Source organism: Eubalaena glacialis, chromosome 17 (genome assembly GCF_028564815.1).
Source record: "Eubalaena glacialis isolate mEubGla1 chromosome 17, mEubGla1.1.hap2.+ XY, whole genome shotgun sequence".
Lineage (NCBI taxonomy): Eukaryota > Metazoa > Chordata > Mammalia > Artiodactyla > Balaenidae > Eubalaena > Eubalaena glacialis.
In genome coordinates this window covers 63,254,523-63,274,410 of record NC_083732.1, presented here as the reverse complement: position 1 = coordinate 63,274,410, position 19,888 = coordinate 63,254,523, and the positions used below count along the sequence as shown (strand labels likewise).

General features: G+C 31.7%; 1 protein-coding gene across 3 annotated transcripts in view; it reads left to right on the top strand.

Annotated features, from left to right (window-relative positions):
- CSMD3 (CUB and Sushi multiple domains 3) overlaps nucleotides 1-19,888 on the top strand; it is a 1,197,799-nt gene that overhangs the window by 1,065,391 nt on the left and 112,520 nt on the right. For all 3 annotated transcript variants that reach the window (XM_061171997.1, XM_061171996.1, XM_061171995.1), the window contains 4 exons: nucleotides 4,665-4,783; nucleotides 5,867-5,936; nucleotides 10,903-11,019; nucleotides 14,069-14,278. In XM_061171997.1, coding sequence (XP_061027980.1) covers nucleotides 4,665-4,783; nucleotides 5,867-5,936; nucleotides 10,903-11,019; nucleotides 14,069-14,278 — 516 coding nt within the window. The remainder of the gene's footprint in view (nucleotides 1-4,664; nucleotides 4,784-5,866; nucleotides 5,937-10,902; nucleotides 11,020-14,068; nucleotides 14,279-19,888) is intronic.

Below are 19,888 nucleotides of genomic sequence, written 5' to 3'. Positions count from 1 at the left end.
TATTATTTTTTGGTATTCACATAGGTTAGTTCCTGTGAAATAATTATTTAAACAGAAGACAACCTTCATATATTGTGATTGTTCAACTACACTGAAATCATCTTTTAAACCAACCCTCTCTCTTGCTCCACCAAGAATTTCTTCAGAGCGTGGTTTCTTATGTTGCTAATTGATCTTTGCATTTCCAGCATGCATGTAACACAATAAGAGTACACAATAGGTACTCAATAATTGCTTATGTAATGAGTGAATGGTACCTACATGCCAGATTCTATTTATTTTATCGTTTCACTTATCTTTATTCTGTAGGCTAAAATTTGATAAGTAGTGTCTATTACTGAATATTCAATTAGTTTCTCAGAGTAATGCTGAGTTAAATGTTAAGTAAGGTAAATGGAAGTAAAGTAAGTAAAAGGATCAAGGTAAATGTGAGAGAAGCCTGTACCACATGTTCCTGAACTTACACTGCTGCTCATCAGTGACTACTGGAAGTCAGAATTGTTCCTTCTAAAAGAATTTAATCGACATACAATTACATGTAACATAATAGTATTTGACAAATTTTCTTTAGTAGATTAATTAATTAATCCAAGGTACATTATGGTGGAAAAAGTCTGCATGCTTATCATTGCTGATTTCTATAAGTCCAGAAACTAGTAGCCCAGCTCATATTGAATTCACCCTTTGATTATCACCAACTTCTACATTATTCTCAAACTGTTATAATGATAAATATGGAATGCCAAATGATAATTCCAGCATATTAAAAAACCCTTAAATATGGTGCAAACATAGAAATAATGGTTATTTGTATCCATTATTTAGAGAAAAAATTTTAAATTGAAGACATGCAATATGTTTAAAATAACAAGATCTTCACTATCACTGAATACAACCTCTTGTTCAAAGACATGGTTCAGTTCCTGTTCTTTTCTCACATGAATGCAAATTCAGTATTTTTGGTCTTCATTTTCAATAAATTTATGCATGGCTTGTCATGTCAGATTCATGAAGGGGTTTTTCTTTTTACAAAACAATGTTACTGGGAGTCTGAGCAATAATTTAGCTTCTCCTCCCTGTCTCCCTCTCTCATTGCATTAAAGACTCATTAAAATTGTTATGGAATACTATATATATATATATATTCAGAATGATCAGATATAAATGATATGATTAACACCATTTTCTCCTCCAGGTTGCCTTGTGGTCAGAATGGGAGAGAATAATTTTTGTTTATAAATAAATGTTGGAAATTGAAGAACTGAGGTTTTAATGTTTTCAGCCAGGGTAACTAACCACAGTAATTTGACAGCAGGTGTAATTAACTCTGTACAATTTTTGATATAGATTTGTCCCTGTATTCATTTCTGTTTGTTTTTGGCTACAACACCTAGTTAATTGATCCAATTCCCATTAAAAAAATTCACTCAGAGAGCATCTTTGATTGCCAAGGATATAATTTTACAAAATTTACACTCATAAGGATGAAAATGACTTAATATGCTGATTGGCTTGGTTAAGTAGGAGAGAATCCTTTGCAACACTTTTACAAATACCTTTTCTTTGTTGATTCCTACGAATAAGTTATTGCTATTGTTACTTATAAAGAAATGAAAAATAATTATTAAAGAAGACATTTTTAAACTATTTAATCACTCAGTTTTGTAAATTAAAAAATGATTTTAAAATATGAACTGTAGCATTTTCAGATATCTCTGCTTTATTTTCTTTAGTGCATGTAAAATAATTGAATGCAAAAAAATGAGAGAGGTCATCAACATATGACTTCTCTTTCTTATCTATTACTTCATTACCTTGGTTTCTTCCCTGAGACAATCATATTAAACAGATTAGCAGGTCCAACTCAATCTCTTCTAGAAAAATAGAAAGCAGTATATTCTTGTACCCCCAAGTTCTCTGCTAATACTAATTCATCTAACAGATAAGTGATTTTATTATTTACATTCCATTATAAAAATTTCAGAAATGCAGGAATATACAAGAAAACACATAAAAATCACCAATAATCTCATATCAAGAATCATAACCACTGCTAATATTTCACATATTTCCTTTTGGTTATTTTTCCCTGTGATTATTTGCATATAAGAATTTTTAACCTACGAAATTGTTATTGCATAGTTTATAGAGTTTTATATCACATTTTAAAGTTAAAACTCTTTCATAAATATTTTGCTGTGCCTGTATATATTATGGAAAAATCTCACTTAAAAATGAGTCTCTCAATATTCTATGGCATCAGTGTGCCGTAGTTTTATTTATCCTCCCAGAGGAGGAAATCACCACTTCTGGATATTAATAGTTTTCTGTGTGTATGACCCTGAATGGAGTACTTGACAGAAAGAAAAGAGAAATGAATGTGTACTAAATTTGGCCTTCTCAGCAAGAATGACCACATAAATGACCTTAATGGTGAAGGGTAATAAATGTACTGTTCAGGACTCCAAAGAAACTAAGATTGTACCAAAGGAAAGTGAAATCATACTGACAAGACATATATGCTTACATCATAACTTGTTTTTGATTAGTACTTCTTGAAAATGGCTCTATGAAATCGGATGAATTTAATGTGTAAGACCCATTAGTGGGTGTTGAATGAGATGAAAGTAAATATAAGACAGTTTCTGTCTTTCTTGGATCTCAAAATCTGGTAGGGGAAGTGAGACATTTAACCCTTAAAATTTTAACAGTAGGTCACAACTTAATGGTAACTTATCTTTCCTAGTTCTATAAATTCAAGTTTACAAAAAATCAAGAAATATGGGATTTGACATATGTTTAGGGACCTAGCTAATTGCAGCACCAGGCATTGGAATTACAGTCCACATGACCCTATCTCCTTTAGGACTGCCTCAAATGCATTCCCAAATGGCCAATTTACTCCTCCTCTTTACTGCCTTACTTTCTAATCTAACCATAACTCCATCATGTCACTGCTTTTATTTAATTTTCTATCCTTTAATGTGACATCATTTTTAGCTCCTCTGACCATTATGTTATTAGATAAACTATCTTCCATTTGCAGAGATAGACATTTGTATTTATTAAGAAATAAAATAGGGATGCACTTTCTTTTATATACTATTCATTCATCTGTACAACGAATGTTTATTGAGTGCTTGCTTAAGACTCTGTGCTTCAAGCTGCCCTTCTGGAACTTATATTCTCAGAGGGGGCTAAACGTTGAACAACTAATTACATAATTATTCATTATTAGTTTATGTCAAATACAACAAAGGTGATGGAGAGGGTGGTGTTATGTATGGTAGCATCTATCAGAGGGAAATAACATGGTCAAAGAGTGAAGGAATATATACGATATAGTCACACTTTAGAATTTAGTTTTTAATGTTTTTTAATAAATAAATATATAGTGTGAATATTTATAATGAATATGTATATTCACACACATATATAATGATTTTGGAGTGGTGACTGCTTCCTCCCTCCATTCAAATATGTATTAGATTAGTTCAAAATGTGAACTACAGAGAAATAGATAATAAACATCGGTTCTTATTGAAGATAAAAAGTTTTTAATAATAATACATTCACATGTTTGAAAAAATGTTTTGGCAAAAACATCAAACAATTTTTATTCCTTTAAATGAATCATTTTAGAAATAATGACATTTGCAGGAACGTAGATGGACTTAGAGATTATCATACTAAGTGAAGTAAGTCAGAAAGAGAAAGACAAATACCATATAATACCACTTACATGTGGAATCTAAAATATGACACAAATGAACTTATCTATGAAACAGAAACAGACTCACAGACATAGAGAACAGACTTGTAGTTGCCAAGGGGGAGGGAGGGTGGAAGAGGGACAGAGTGGCAGTTTGGGGTTTGCAAATCCAAATTATTATATATAGAATGGATAAACAACAAGGTTCCACTCTATAGCACAGAGAACTAAATTCAATATCCTGTGATAAACCATACTGGAAAAGGATATAAAAAAGTATATATATATGTATATATATATATATATATATGTATAACTGAATCATTTTGCTGTACAGCAGAAATTAATACAACATTGTAAATCAACTATATTTCAATTAAAAATGCTAAACTAAATGAATCATTTTAGAAAAACCTTTTACTTTTGTATGCTTTTATTCTTTTATGTTGAAAAATAAGTTGTTGATGTAAAAATAATGGAAGGGTTTTGAATTATATCATAATCTCCCTTTCAGAAGAAGGTACCAGGTGATATGGACAAAATAGCAAATAATTTTTTTAGCCATTTTACTAAGAATGTTTTACAGATATAATTTCACTTTATTATCACAATAAATTATTATTCTTATTTTTATTTAGGGATTTTCTTTTTAGGAATTTTTATTTTTATTTCACAGAAGACATTTAGGCTGTGAGTTAAAGAAGAATTTACATATAATCACACAGCTAATTAATGGTTGGTGCCATGAAAATTGAAATAGTTCTGTGGTGGAGTTCCAAAGCACATTGCTCTAACCATATACTGTTAAATCTTGTTCACAGAACATTCTTAATGTCTCAATGTAAAATCTAGTTTTAATGACACCAATATTCAGCTTTGGTAATTTAATATGCATGATTTAAGCATTCATCATTTGAAAGTTACTTATATTATTATCACTAAATATTCTTAGCTATTGGTTTGGATTCCTGTCCTGAACCACAAACTCCTAGCAGTGGGAATAAAATTGGAGACAGATATATGGTTGGTGATGTAGTATCCTTTCAGTGTGATCAAGGCTATTCTCTTCAGGTAAGTCTATTTTAAAATTTTAGCTTTGATTTTCATTACCCTTTCAGAATATTTTAACAGACTAATCGTTGATAATACACAAGTTATAAAACAATATTGATCTCAGGCTGCATAATTTAACATTAAATCAAAAGGTATTCAATTTGTCAGTGAGATATTCGTGAGAGAAATTGCTGGAATGAATAAATTTTCTGTTTGCAAATAACCAAAAATGATTTTTGAATCAAAATAAATCTTCACTTTTCTCTCTGTTCACATTGGATGTGACCACTGAACTGGATTTTCAGAATGTGAAATAAAAATGAAAGTGATACTTAAAGCAGTAAATGAAACTTCCATGGTAATAAATTCCCCAAATCAGTAAAAATCGACTACAAATAAGTTTTGCTAAAACTGTTTATTTGCAATGTATATTCTGACTTTACGTATTTATATTAATACTCTTTTGTTGGTGTTTTAGAAGGTCTCAGTATATGACCTCATAAAAATCTCCCTAAAGCATAGGCCTATTAAGAAATTAAGAAAAAAAATTGAGACAGAAATTATTTCACATGTTAAGTAAATAAATTCTTTAGAGGAAGGAAAAGTAAAAATGAATAATTTATAGTCTTTAAACTTGTATCCCAAATTATTAGTCTCAGAAATGAAATCAAATTTTTCTGGACTTTAAAATTTAATATACCTCAGTTGACTTTTCAAATTTTTATGAAAGAATTTTATAATCATTTTTTAATCTATCTCATCTTGAATATTATTGCAATTTATTATAAACCACTATTTCCTTGGTATAATTATTGCAGTACCTTAGTAGAAAATGTTTTGGCAGAACAATGTTAAAACCACAGTTTTAATGTGATATAGAGTCTTAATTTTTCTACCAAAAGCTTGTTATTTTTTACATTTTATCACAAGTGTATATAATTACCTTTCTTGTTTTAAGTCACACTAATATTTCCAGTAATGTTAAAAAATATTAAAATGCAATATATTATTAAGTTTGTGTTCATAATTATCATTCACTATCCTATGTTATATTTACACTTTTAAAAATGTGTGCTGAACTGCATTGTCTTGTTTATATAGGGTCATTCTCATATTACATGCATGCCTGGGCCTGTGAGAAGATGGAATTACCCAATCCCAATTTGTTTGGGTAAGTTAAAGAACTATAAATCATTTATTAACTGTATCAAATTTTAAAGGTACACCTTATATATGTTGTTGTTCAAACATATAGTTTACCTTTTGTCAGGTTTTATGGAAATTATATTTTGAGATAAATGCTTCACATTTTTTTTCTTTTTTAATTTTAAATTTTTACATTTTTTTTGCCCCAAACTTTAATATCAATGGATGACTTAAAAATGCAAATTGAGGAAAGGTATTAGGTTTTTTGATTCCCAGAGAGTTTTCTCAATATGATGTAGTAGAAGTACTCATAGATCAGGAAAATAAGTAAATATACTGTTGCTTACTATTGAGCCAAAATAGATAAGGAAGCTGGAGTCTACCAAAGGGAGCATGACACCCCATGAGATGTCTTCATTGGTAACAGGCAATTGAGATATGGGATGTATCAAAAGAACACTTGGGGCTTTGAAAGTATGGGCCCAAATTTTTGTCCTAATTTAATGCAGCTTCCAGTTATTTCTATCCACCTTAATTTTTTTTCTCTTTTTCATTTCTGGTGTCTGTATGCAACCATTAATATACTAGGCTCTATAGAGTAGGGAAAAAAAAGTTTGAGGTATGATCTCCATAATTAAAACATTTGTTTACCATTTAGAGTTGTAGAAATAAAAGAAATGAAATAAGAATAATTTAGTGTCAAATAATACCATTGACTATGTTTTAGAATTTAAGAAAGATGAGATTGGTGTTGACTGAAGTCATTGGGAAATATATTCAGTCCATAAAATTTACAAAGAGTTTTGGATGATAGGTGTAATTAAGATAAATGAATGAAGAAGACTACCCTTTCTGAGTAAGAAAAAGGGCAAAAACAAAAGAATTGGTGTGACTTGTATACCCTACCAACGTACAGTGAACAAACCTGTATTATATTAGTTTGCTTGGGGTGCCGTAACGGAATACTACAGACTGGATGGCTTCAACAACAGGAATTTATTTTGTCACAGTTCTAGAAGCTAGAAGTTCAAGATCAAGGCACTAGCAGGGTTGTTTTCTTCCGAGAGCTTCTTTCCTTAGCTTGTAGAAGACTATCTTCTCCCTACATCTTCACATAGTCTTTTCTCTGTGAAGGAGCTCCCCTATCTCTTTCTCTTCTTATAAGGACAGCAGTGCTATTAGATTAGAGCTCCACCCTTATGACTTCATTTAACCTTAATTACCTCCTTAAAGAAGGTATCTCATCTCCAAATACAGTCACATTTGGGAGTTAGGGCTTTAACATATGAATATTGGGGGAGACACAATTCAGTCCATAATGCCTATGTACCATGTGTGCAATTTTTGTTGGAGAGTACTGGAAAATAATGTTTAAGAGTAAGGATGTGTTTAATTGGCAAAAGATATTAAAAGCATTCAGACTTTAGATTGGATGACATTTTTTGAATGATATATTTCTTCAGGTATTATAATTTATGCATATAATGCCAGTTATAAAATTGTATATATACATATAATGCCTATTGTAAAAATTTATATATACAGATAATGCCATTTATGTGTGTGTGTGTGTGTGTTATGTATGTGGGGTCTGTATGCGTGTGTATATCCAATTAAGTATAAAAATTGAGAATATAAAAGAGTACAAAGAACAAAATAATTACTATATATATTCTGCTGATATGAGAGCAGAGAGTTTTGGTCTTTTGTTCATTACTGTATCCCCAGTGCCAAGAACAGTTATTATCTTAAGTAGGCATCCAATAAATATTGTTTAATGAACAAATTAAAGTTTTGGGATTCTACAGTATGTATATTTTTTATAATGTTTTCCTTCTTGACATTCACTTAGAAGAATTTCCCATACCGTAACATGTTTTCAAAAATTTGATTTTTAAAATGGCTTTATGGCACATAGCATAGTCTAATTTGTATAGTTATTCTCTTTTGTTAGCTTAGTTTTTTGTCTTTTTGATATACGTTTATACACATTTGGTACACATTTACACATTTACACACATTTCTTTATTTATACGTGTTTTTCATGTGCCTTCCTAACTGTGTCATTGCATATAACCACTTCAAAGCTTTAATATTGCCAAATTGCTTTCAGAAGGTTGTATCAATTTAAATACCACTCAATTATGATATGACAATTTCCATCTTGCTATATTACTAGCACCAATTATTACTGTTAACAAATTGCTCAGTTTTTAGGTAAAATACTGCGTTTTGATTAAGTCTGTATTCCATTGTATATTGTTAACAAGGGAAGTACTAGATGGAAGTGATATTTTAATAAAATTAAACTGGAAATTTTAATTTTATTATATAGGATAAATTTGTATGAAACTGTATTAAATACTTATATTTTGATGCCCAGTATATCTTCATTTGATTTTCAGCTAAGGTACAATAGCTGTGTATGGCAAATGTATTATTCTGTTTGCTCATCTGTTGAATGGGATAGTAATGTCCACCTCATAGGCCCATTGTGAGAATTAAATGAGAGAATGCATAAAAGTATTTAGCACTGAACCTGAAATACACAGGGCATTCATAGCAGTAGTTATTATAGTGAAAAATATGCAATAACTTAAGGGTCCAATAATGGGGAAAAAGGAAGTGAACATTATAATGGAATATTTAATAATTCAAAGTTTACAATATATAGTCAAATATAACAAGGCTTAAAGTGATTCACAGTATGATCCTATTTTCATTATATACGTAAACATATAAACATATATACGTGCATATGTATTTTTCTGCAGAGAAATAAAAGAATATAAAGGTAGGCAGGTTATCTATGGGTAGTGGAATTCCAGAGCACTGTTATTTCTTTTGTATTCATTTTTTTTTGTTTATAAATTTTGGACAGTAAACTTGTACTATATTTGAAAGACAAAGTGTCTAAATTGACATCATGGCCATATCATAAGGAGAAACTGAAGGCAGGAGGCTGATTCAGAGAATGTCTTAAAACTTTAGTCATCAGGTATCAAGGTTACAGTCTCATGAACTGGAAAATAAACAGTCTGCTAGATATTTTGATGGAGGGAAAGAAAAGTCACTTGAGATTTTTACATAATAGAGACAAATCTGAAGGAAGAATCAAAGATGATTTTATCTCGGAGGACTATGCTATGGTTGTGTCCTTAAGAAAAACAGTATAATGGGCCTCAAAAGAGTCTACTGTGAAACTTCTGGTGAAACACAGCATTTTCTTTCAAGGCCTAGGGGTGCATGAAATTGCAGAGTCTCTGAGAAAATAGACATGAGTACGGAGCTGAAGGCAGATGCGCTTTTTGGATTTTTCTTCTCGTCCTTTATGGTTTGTTATTCTTTTTCTTTCTCTTTCATTATCTGTTTACTTTGTATTCTTTCCTTCTTTCTTCTCTGATTTTGGGATTTACACTCTAGAAAGGTGGGCAATGCAGAGGCCAGGATTTTCAGCTCATTTCTAAAGAGATGGAAAACAGCAGAATTAGAGGGGCAGTGAGCAGCTCAAACACTTGAGATAGTGAAGGCAAGAAAGCAAAAGAGTCCTTGTGTTCTTTCACTCAAAATTCAGAACAAAGTAAAACAAACCTACAATTGCATTCTTGCCAGAAACTTAAAAGTACTTTTCATTGGCCAAAATATTTTCTCTACCACTCCCTAATTATCAGATTGTGTAATGAACATATGTGGGCAGTCAAATTTTAGGAAAATGAATTGGTGAACATTAGTGGTTTATATATGTTGAAAATTGCTCTGGTTTAAAGATGGATGAACTGAGATTTGAGAAGGATGGAAAAATATAAAGGTGTATCTTTAGATCTCAATGGTAATTACAACTTCAAAAGAAAGGTTTATATGCACATTAACTACAAGGTTATATATATCCCCTTAGTAAAATCTGCTTTATACATAATTTATTCAGTTCACATAGTTAAAGATAGCTGTCAAACTGGCTATTGATATCACATAGAACATTGATAAATTGTTCTACTGAATTTGCCTTTATGATATATAACCTGAAGTTTGATTATCTATCTGTTGCTATTCATAACAATAAATAAATGAATGAAATTGTAGGTAAGTGTATGGGTAACTTTCAAACTTGATGTGCAGTCATGAAATTTGATTCTTCAACCCTCAATTGAGATGTGTATTTTAGTACTTCTATGATAAAATGATAAAAATGTATACTTAGAGGAAAGAATTAGCTTCTAAAATGTGATTGTTCTATTAATACATGTTAAATAGTTCTATCTAATCATGTAAAAGTTAAAACTTGGGTAATTATTTGTTCTTATAATTTATGGTTAGCTTATCAATTGTAAATCACTATAGTAGGGATTCTACAAAAAGCATAAATTTATGCCTAAATTCTCAAACATGGGTGCATCTTTTTACTTGTTTTATACTTACCTATTTTTTGTCCAGATTATTTTAGGGTAAAGTGAGACAATATCTGATGGTGTGTGAATCCCTTGCATATTACCAATAGAAACCAATATTTTTCTTAAAAATCTTCAGCCTCCTCACAAAAAGAGGAAAATGAATTCATTTATTGTGAAAATGAATCCCTCATCAATATAGTATGTTGCTGGCTTGATTTTACTATAAATTATACTATCTTTTGAATGAATCACAACAATTCTAGAAGTACTTCAGGATGAGAAAATGTACTGCTTGCTATGGAAAAGGATACGTGCTCCTCGTTTGATTGTATTCACTGCACATGAGCTACTCCTTTCTGTACAATAATTGATTTAGCTTGTATTTACTGCTGAGGAAAGAAATATGTTACCCATTTATGCTATTTACAAAATGCCTTGTCAATTGATTATATTTGATTACTAGTACGTGGTGAATGAGAGTTGACAATATTCAGATTTATATCAGTTTTAACTCAGACACTTGATTCAGACTTGAAATAATTTCAGTCTGTTTTTAATACAGGAAAGTACTTTGGCTTAAGTGGGACCTCTGTTCTCTTGCAGCTCAGTGTGGTGGTGCTATGTCAGATTTCAGTGGTGTGATCCTCAGCCCCGGGTTTCCTGGAAACTACCCCAGCAGTTTAGATTGCACGTGGACAATCAAGCTGCCCGTAGGTTTTGGTATGTATATTAAAAACACGTGAAAGAGTATTTTTATATCATTAATGCATCCTTAAAAAGAAATAACAAAGTCTAATAAGAACTTATGAAATATTCACAAATTATGGTTTATTTGGGGATTATATACATTTCACTTGGATTACTTGGATAATTGAAAGAATATGGGCATTTTAAAATTTCATAGATAGATGATGAATAGATAAACTTTATACTTTCCAATCAATATGTACAGATATAGCCTGAGTTAGATGTGTGTGGCAATGATTAAGTTCAACATGATTTTCATGTATAATTGTTTCTGTAACTCTTTTCTACTTGTTGAAACCAAGCAGTACATAGATAAATTATTTTCTGGTAATCTATTGAATCCAGTTGCTATTGTAAATAAATAAGATTTACATTTGAAAAGTATTAGTACAATTTTTCTACTGTTAGATTTAAATACCCGTGTAGATGTAATACCTTTCTAATTCTAATATTACAATTGCCAGTGTTTGGATATATTGCATTATATATATATTACATTTAATAAATTCTTTTCCCTCTTGTGTCACTAACGTATTCTTTTGCAGCTTCTTTATATCCCATTAGTCTGTAAATGCATAAATAGAAGTGTTAGATTGAGGATAGACTTATTCATTAAATCACAGAAGAGTAAGATGAGTAGATAACTCCTTGAGGTACAAACCTGGTGGATTTAGAGCAATTAAGATATTCTGTACTATCTCACTTATTGAGGACTAAATTTAGGTACCTCATTTACCGAAAAGCATCTATAGCCTCAGAATGAAAATTCATGTTGAAATGTTTTACATAAATTCACAGAAACTCATAGTTTTGACAATTCTGTACTGAGCATGTGCACATTATACTCCAGGTATTGTGCTAGGTGCTAGGGATAAAATGCATAGTAAAACAGACTTTGTACCTTTTCCCAGTTAAGTTACAGTCACAATGAGGAGACAAATAGTCAAATATGTCATTGCAGTGAAGTATAATAAAGAGAACAGGATTGTACACAGGCATCCAGCCTAGTCCAGGAAATGCAAAAAAGGTTTGTCAGAGGAAATGATGTGTGAACTGTGGCTTTAAATATAAGTAAGAGTAAGCCCAAAAAAGAGGGTCAGCTTGTGAGGAACAGGAAAGAAATTCTAGGTAAACAGACTGACACATGGAAAAATGCAGATAAGAAAGCTAAAGAAATTCAACAAACTTGAACACTATATGACTGGCCTGAGGTTTTGGGAGAACAGTAGGCCACTGAGAGAAGAATGCTGGGGGGCTTTCTAATGAGAATTATTCTGGCTACAACATGGGAGTACCCTTAATTTGAAGTTGTAGTCAAATTCTATGCCCTTCGATTGAAAGAGAATAAATGAATAATAGATTTGAAACAGTATGGTTATCCTTATGTCTTTTACTAACCACTTAAGAGGGCTCATCCCATGTTGCTTATAGAGCTAAGTGAATTATTTTAAAATAAATTATTGCGTGTATTTGCAATAGTGTCATTATATCACCTTCAACTTAGCTCTTGCTAATGCTTCATTGATTTTAAAAACCAAGTTTATTAAAAATTTAAAAGAATATGCATCTCTCTTTTTCTATTTTAGAAATGAAAACATGAGACCATTTCTGGTTTGATTACATTTAAATAATCCCACTGTTTTCTTTGAGTTTTGGTTAAATCAAATATTGCTTCTAATGTATTTGAACAGATAATTTATAAATGTTTCAAAGAAAATTGAATACACATCAACAGTTAAAGAAGTATTTTCTCTTGCCTGTGAAACAATTATGGACAACATAATTTGTGAAAAGGGGCTCAGGAAAATTTTAGAAAAATATGCACTTCTTGTAGCCTCACATGTTAAGATAGTGCATTCAAAGTTTTAAGAAGATTGTCTGATTGTCCAGGAATGTGTTTAATATTTTAAAGCATATTTTCAGTAATTCCCAAATTTATTTGTTCATGGAACTCTTTTTCAATGTAACAGCGAATTTCCGTGGAACTCTTTTTCCAGGAACAAAATGTGACTTCACTTGAGAACCTCACTAGTTATTAAGGGCAAGAGCTCAGGAGCCAGAATGTCTGAGTTTGAATTTCACCTCTTTTAGGATATTGTGTAAACTTAGCATATTATTTAGCTTCCCTGTGCCTCAGTTTCCTCATTCTCATAACTATGAGCATTAAATAAGTTAGCATGTATAAAAACTTAAAACAGTGCCTAGCAAAAAGAAAACCCAATAAATGTCAAATTTTATTACTAACAATTTGCAGAATGGTAGTTGTGGAAAAAAAACATGAAATTCAGTAAAAATCAAATATTAATTGAATTAAGGAAACATACCTCAATAAGGGTTTTATTTTATTTTTTCCATCCCAGAGATATTTAACTATCTCATATTCTAGTTATGTTTATAAAGATATTAAGACTATTTTGTAAGATGATAGCATATAGCAATAACCCCTAGATTTTATTGGGAATATTACATAAAATTTGGCTTTATCTTCTGATGAGAAAATACTAAAAGAGCACACTAAAAATTACATGCTTCAAAATGATATTTTGGAGAAGTTAATTTATCCCCTGTATATGACTAATTTCTAACACAGTCGTGAAATCTGATTATGTTAATATATAAAACTTTGCAATCATATTTTGGCTTCAAATTGGCCTTTTACAAAATACAAACTATTGAGTGGCTTTTCATCTTTAAAAATTGGTTGATACAGTTTTAAATGGTATTAAAGAACAAGAAAGCCACTTTCTTGATTAGTTTTGCTATGGTGACAATGTAGTAAAATGAGATTTTCCCATGTGACAAATAGTGGGCATTTGAGAACAGTATTCTGTTACTTTCAACTATAGCACAGCTAATTGTCCTGGGCAGACAGCAAACCCATGGCCCAGATCTTGAGAGTATGCCTCTCAACTTAAATGGAAACATATCTTAAGCACATTAATGCGAGCATGTGTTTGTGTATATGCGTGCATTTAATTTGGTAAAAAAATAAAGTAGCATTATGTTTGTTTTTCTTCCTTAGGTGTGCATCTGCAGTTTGTAAATTTTTCAACAGAAACCATACATGATTATTTGGAAGTAAGAAGTGGATCTGCAGAAACTAGTACTGTTATTGGCCGACTTAGTGGTCCTCAAATATCATCTTCCCTATTTAGCACGACCCATGAAACCAGCTTGTATTTTCACAGTGACTATTCACAAAACAAACAAGGGTTCCACATTGTATACCAAGGTGAGAGGAATAATAAAATGAAATAAAATGAAAGCTTTTTAGCCTCCAAACAGCTATTAACGATCTAACTCTAAGCATTTTCTATATTGTGTTTAAAAAAAAAAAAGGAACCTAAATCAAAGCAAGCTTCAGTTAGGAAGAGTTTTAAATAATGCTATTTTCAGTCAACTATATAGGGGCAAATGATGTCTTTCTGAGGCCTTACAAATTCTAACCATGAAAAAAGGATTGAATTAATTTTAATACATAATCAAATTAAGCAAGTCAAGACAAGGCAGTCAAGCAAGGCATGGTGGATAGGCAAGATTTATCTCTGCTTTTATACTAGAATGAGTATATTGAAAAGATATTTTGTGGTACTCATCTACTATATGTAAAGTTATTTTCTTTTACTTCATAATGAAAGAATAACATAACCTTCCTTGATACCATTCTGTTGCTATGAGAATATGAAATAAATAATTTGACAATCATATTAGGCCTATTTCTAGTATAAAACTGCTGCATGACCTTGAGCATGATTTTCATCCCTTTGGAATATACAGCTGGGAGACCTAGGCTTAAATGCTGATTCTCTATATTCAGTCTTAAGTGGCCTAGGGCACAAGTCCATTCTTCATTTTCATAATGGCATTAGTAATAGTACCTCTCAGATAAGTTGTTTTGAACTTTATATGATGAAATGAATGTAAAATATTTATCATGATGTATATCATTAGTAAATATTTAGTGCAGTTTAGCTATTTTTACTATACTATTTCAGATCTTAAAAGTCTAAGATTTAAAATTAAATATTTAAAGTTACGATGATATTTTACACAAACAATGCAGTTGCAATGGCTGTAATATTTAATCAAAAATAACTTAAACTTTGATTACATATCTGCCCTAATTATTAAGGATTTAATGAGTATGTGATATTTTTGTTGTTTTTTTAATTTAATTTAATTTTTTATTGAGGTATAGTTGATTTACGAGTATGTGATACTTTTGGATGTGAGCTCCACCAGAGCAGTCATCTTTGTGTTGTTCATTGATGTATCTCAAGTGCCTAGAAGAGTAAGAGCACAGTAAATATTTGCAGAATAAAAGTATATACCCAAAAGGAAATTTAAGAGTAGTTAAAATAGACATTGTAACATCCAACTACATGGGTCTAAAATGATTACAGTTTGTATTATGCTTGCATAATTTAAGAGCACCATATCACACATCATCCTTTACATAAAATAGGAATCATTTTTGTAACCTCTTGGTACAAAATTAACCGTGTTCCCAAGGAAACTAATTATTTCAAAAATAGTTGGGGAACTGACTGAGTTTCTTTTTTGCTGCTGGAGGACTCAGAGCTATCTATGTGGTCCTTCTCTAGCAAGTGCACAGGGCCTGATGAACCTGACTTCATCTTCTTTTCTATGCCCTCAAATTCCCTCAGCCTCTCAGAGCAATATTCTTATTTGAATGAGGTAAAACTAGAATTTGAACTTTATTAACTACATTTTTCAGTCAATGTGTCCTTGAAAAAAGATTCATTATTTCCATAATAAAATCCTAAAAGATATAGCATTTGTTACTGTTATTGATATAATACTGTATTATTGTTGACATGTGCCACAATGTATTACAATGATCACTAGATATTATTTGTGAATTACACTGAATTTTATGTTATTTTTTTTACTAGTTCTTTATTCTATTTATTTTTTTAATAGATCTTTATTGGAGTATAATTGCTTCACAATACTGTGTTAGTTTCTGTTGCACAACAAAGTGAATCAGCCATATGCATACACGTCTTCATATCCCCTCCCTCTTGAGGTTCCCTCCCATCTTCCCTATCCCACCTCTCTAGGTCATCACAAAGCACCGAGCTGATCTCCCTGTGCTATGCTGCTGCTTCCCACCAGCCAACTATTTTACATTCGGTAGTGTATATATGTGGATGCTACTCTCACTTCGCCCCAGCTTCCCCCTCCCACACCATGTCCTCAAGTCCATTCTCTATGTCTACCTCTTTATTCCTGCCCTGCAACTAGGTTCATCAGTATCTTTTTTTTTTTTTTTTTTCAGATTCCATATATATGCGTTAGCATACAGTATTTGTTTTTCTCTTTCTGACTTACTTCACTCTGTATGACAGTCTCTAGATCCATCTACCTCACTACAAATAGCTCAATTTCATTCCTTTTTATGGCTGAGTAATATTCCATTGTATATATGTGCCACATCTTCTTTATCCATTCATCTGTCGATGGACACTTAGGTTGGTTCCATGTCCTGGCTATTGTAAATAGTGCTGCAATGAACATTGTGGTATATGTCTCTTTTTGAATTATGGTTTTCTCAGGGTATATTATATGCCCAGTAGTGGGATTGCTGGGTCATATGGTAGTTCTAATTTTCGTTTTTTAAGGAACCTCCATACTGTTTTCCATAGTGGTCGTATCAATTTAAATTCCCACCAACAGTGCAGGAGGGTTCCCTTTTCTCCACACCCTTTCCAGCATTTATTGTGTCTAGATTTTTTGATCATAGCCATTCTGACTGGCATGAGGTGATACCTCATTGTAGTTTTGATTCGCATTTCTCTAGTAATTAGTGATGTTGAGCATTTTTTCATTTGCCTCTTGGCCATCTGTATGTCTTCCTTGGTGAAATGTCTATTTGGGTCTTCTGCCCAGTTTTTCAGTGGATTGTTTGTTTTTTTAATATGGAGCTCCATGAGCTATTTGTATATTTTGGAGAATAATCCTTTGTTGTTTTATTTGCAAATATTTTCTCACATTCTGAGGGTTGTCTTTTTGTCTTGTTTATGGTTTCCTTTGCTGTGCCAAAGCTTTTAAGTTTAATTAAGTCCCATTTATTTATTTTTGTTTTTATTTCCGTTACTCTAGGAGGTGGGTAAAAAAGATCTTGCTGTGTTTTATGTCAAAGACTGTTTTTCCTGTGTTTTCCTCTAAGAGTTTTATAGTGTCTGGTCTGACATTTAAGTCTTTAATCCATTTGTAGTTTATTTTTCTGTATGGTGTTAGGTAGTGTTCTAATTTCATTCTTTTACATGTAGCTGTCCAGTTTTCCCAGCACCACTTATTGAAGAGGCTGTCTTTTCTCCATTGTATGTTCTTGCCTCCTTTGTCGTAAATTAGGTATCATATGTACGTACGTTTATCTCTGGGCATTCTATCCTGTACCATTGATCTATATTTCTGTTTTTGTGCCAGTACCATACTGTCTTGATTACTGTAGCTTTGTGGTGTATTTTGAAGTCGGGGAGCCTGATTCCTCAAGCTCTGTTTTTCTTTCTCAAGATTGCTTTGGCTATTTGGGGTCTTTTGTGTTTCCATATGAATTGTAAAATTTTTTGTTCTAATTCTGTGAAGAGTGCCATTGGTAGCTTGATAGAGATTGCATTGAATCTGTAGATTGCTTTGGGTAGTATAGTCATCTTCACAGTATTGATTCTTCCAATCCAAGAACATGGTATATTTCTCCATCTGTTTATGTCATATTTGATTTCTTTCATCAGTGTTTTATAGTTTTCTGAGTACAAGTCTTTCGCCTCCTTAGGCAGGTTTATTCCAAGGTATTTTATTCTTTTTGTTGCAATGGTAAATGGAAGTGTTTCCTTAATTTCTCTTTCTGATTTTTCATTATTGGTGTATAGGAATGCCAGAGATTTGTGTACATTAATTTTGTATACTGCAACCTTACCAAATTCACTGATTAGTTCTAGTAGTTTTCTGGTGGCATCTTCAGGATTTTCTATGTACAGTATCATGTCATCAGCAAACAGTGACTGTTTTACCTGTTCTTTTCCAATTTATATTCCTTTTATTTCTTTTTCTTCTCTGATTGCTGTGGCTAGGACTTCCAAAACTATGTTGAATAAGAGTGGTGAGAGTGGACATCCTTGTCTTGTTCCTGATCTTAGTGGAAATGCTTTCAGTTTTTCACCATTGAGTATGATGTTTGCTGTGGGTTTGTCATATATGGCCTTTATTATGTTGAGGTAGGTTCCCTCTATGCCCATTTTCTGGAGAGTTTTTATCACAAATCGGTGTTGAATTTTTTCAGAAGCCTTTTCTGCATCTATTGAGATGATCATATAGTTTTGATTCCTTAATTTGTTAATGTGGTGTATCACATTGATTAATTTGCGTATACAGAAGAATCCTTTCATCCCTGGGATAAATCCCACTTGATCGTGGTGTATGATCCTTTTAATGTGTTGTTGGATTCTGTTTGCTAGTATTTTGTTCAGGATTTTTGCATCTCTCTTCATCAGTGATATTGGTCTATAATTTTCTTTTTTTGTGATATCTTTTTCTGGTTTTGGTATCAGTGGAATGGTGGCTTCGTAGAATGAATTTGGGAGTGTTTCTCCCTCTGAAATTTTTTGGAAGAGTTTGAGAAGGATCGGTGTTAACTCTTCTCTAAATATTTGATAGAATTCGCCTGTGAAGCCATCTGGTCCTGGGCTTTTGTTTGTTGGAAGATTTTTAATTATGGTTTCAATTTCATTACTTGTGATAGGTCTGTTTATATTTTCTAATTCTTCCTGGCTCACTCTTGGAAAATTGTCCATTTCTTTGTGGTTGTCCATTTTTTTGGCATTTAGTTGTTTGTAGGAGTCTCTTATAATTCTTTGTATTTCTGCAGTGTCAGTTGTGATTTCTCCTTTTTCATTTCTAATTGATTTGCGTCTTCTCCCTTTTTTTCTTGATGAGTCTGGCTAAGGGTTTATCCATTTTGTTTATCTTCTCAAAGAACCAGCTTTTAGTTTTATTGATCTTTGCTATTGCTTTCTTCGTTTCTATTTAATTTATTTCTGCTCTGATCTTTATGATTTCTTTCCCTCTACTGACTTTGGGTTTTCTTTGTTCTTCTGCCTCTAGTTGTTTTAAATAAGGGTAGATTGTTTATTCGATATTTTTCTTGTTTCTTGAGGTGAGATTGAATTGCTATAAACTTCCCTCTTAGAACTGCTTTGCTGATTCCCACAGGTTTTGGGTCGTCATGTTTTCGTTGTGATTTGTTTCCATGTATTTTTTAATTTCTTCTTTGATTTTTCAGTGATCTCTTGGTTATTTAGTAGCTCACTGTTTAGCCTCCATGTATTTGTGTTTTTTACCATCTTTTTTTCCTGTAATTGATTTCCAATCTCATAGCGTTTTGGTCAGAAAAGATGCTTAATACGATTTCAATTTTCTTAAATTTTCTGAGGCTTGATTTGTGACCCAAGATGTGATCCATCCTGGAGAATGTTTCATGTGCACTTGAGAAGAAAGTGTATTCTATTGTTTTTGGTTGGAATGTCCTATAAATATCAGTTAAGTCCATCTTGTTTAATGTGTCATTTAAAGCTTGTGTTTCCTTATTTATTTTCTCTTTGGATGATCTGTCCATTGGTGTAAGTGGAGTTTGCAAGTCCCCTACTATTATTGTGTTACCGTCGATTTCTCCTTTCATGGTTGTTAACATTTGCCTTATGTATTGAAGTCTCCTATTTTGGGTGCATAAACATTTATAATTGTTATATCTTCTTCTTGGATTGATCCTTTGATCATTATGTAGTGTCCCTCCTTATCTCTTGTAACAATCTTTATTTTA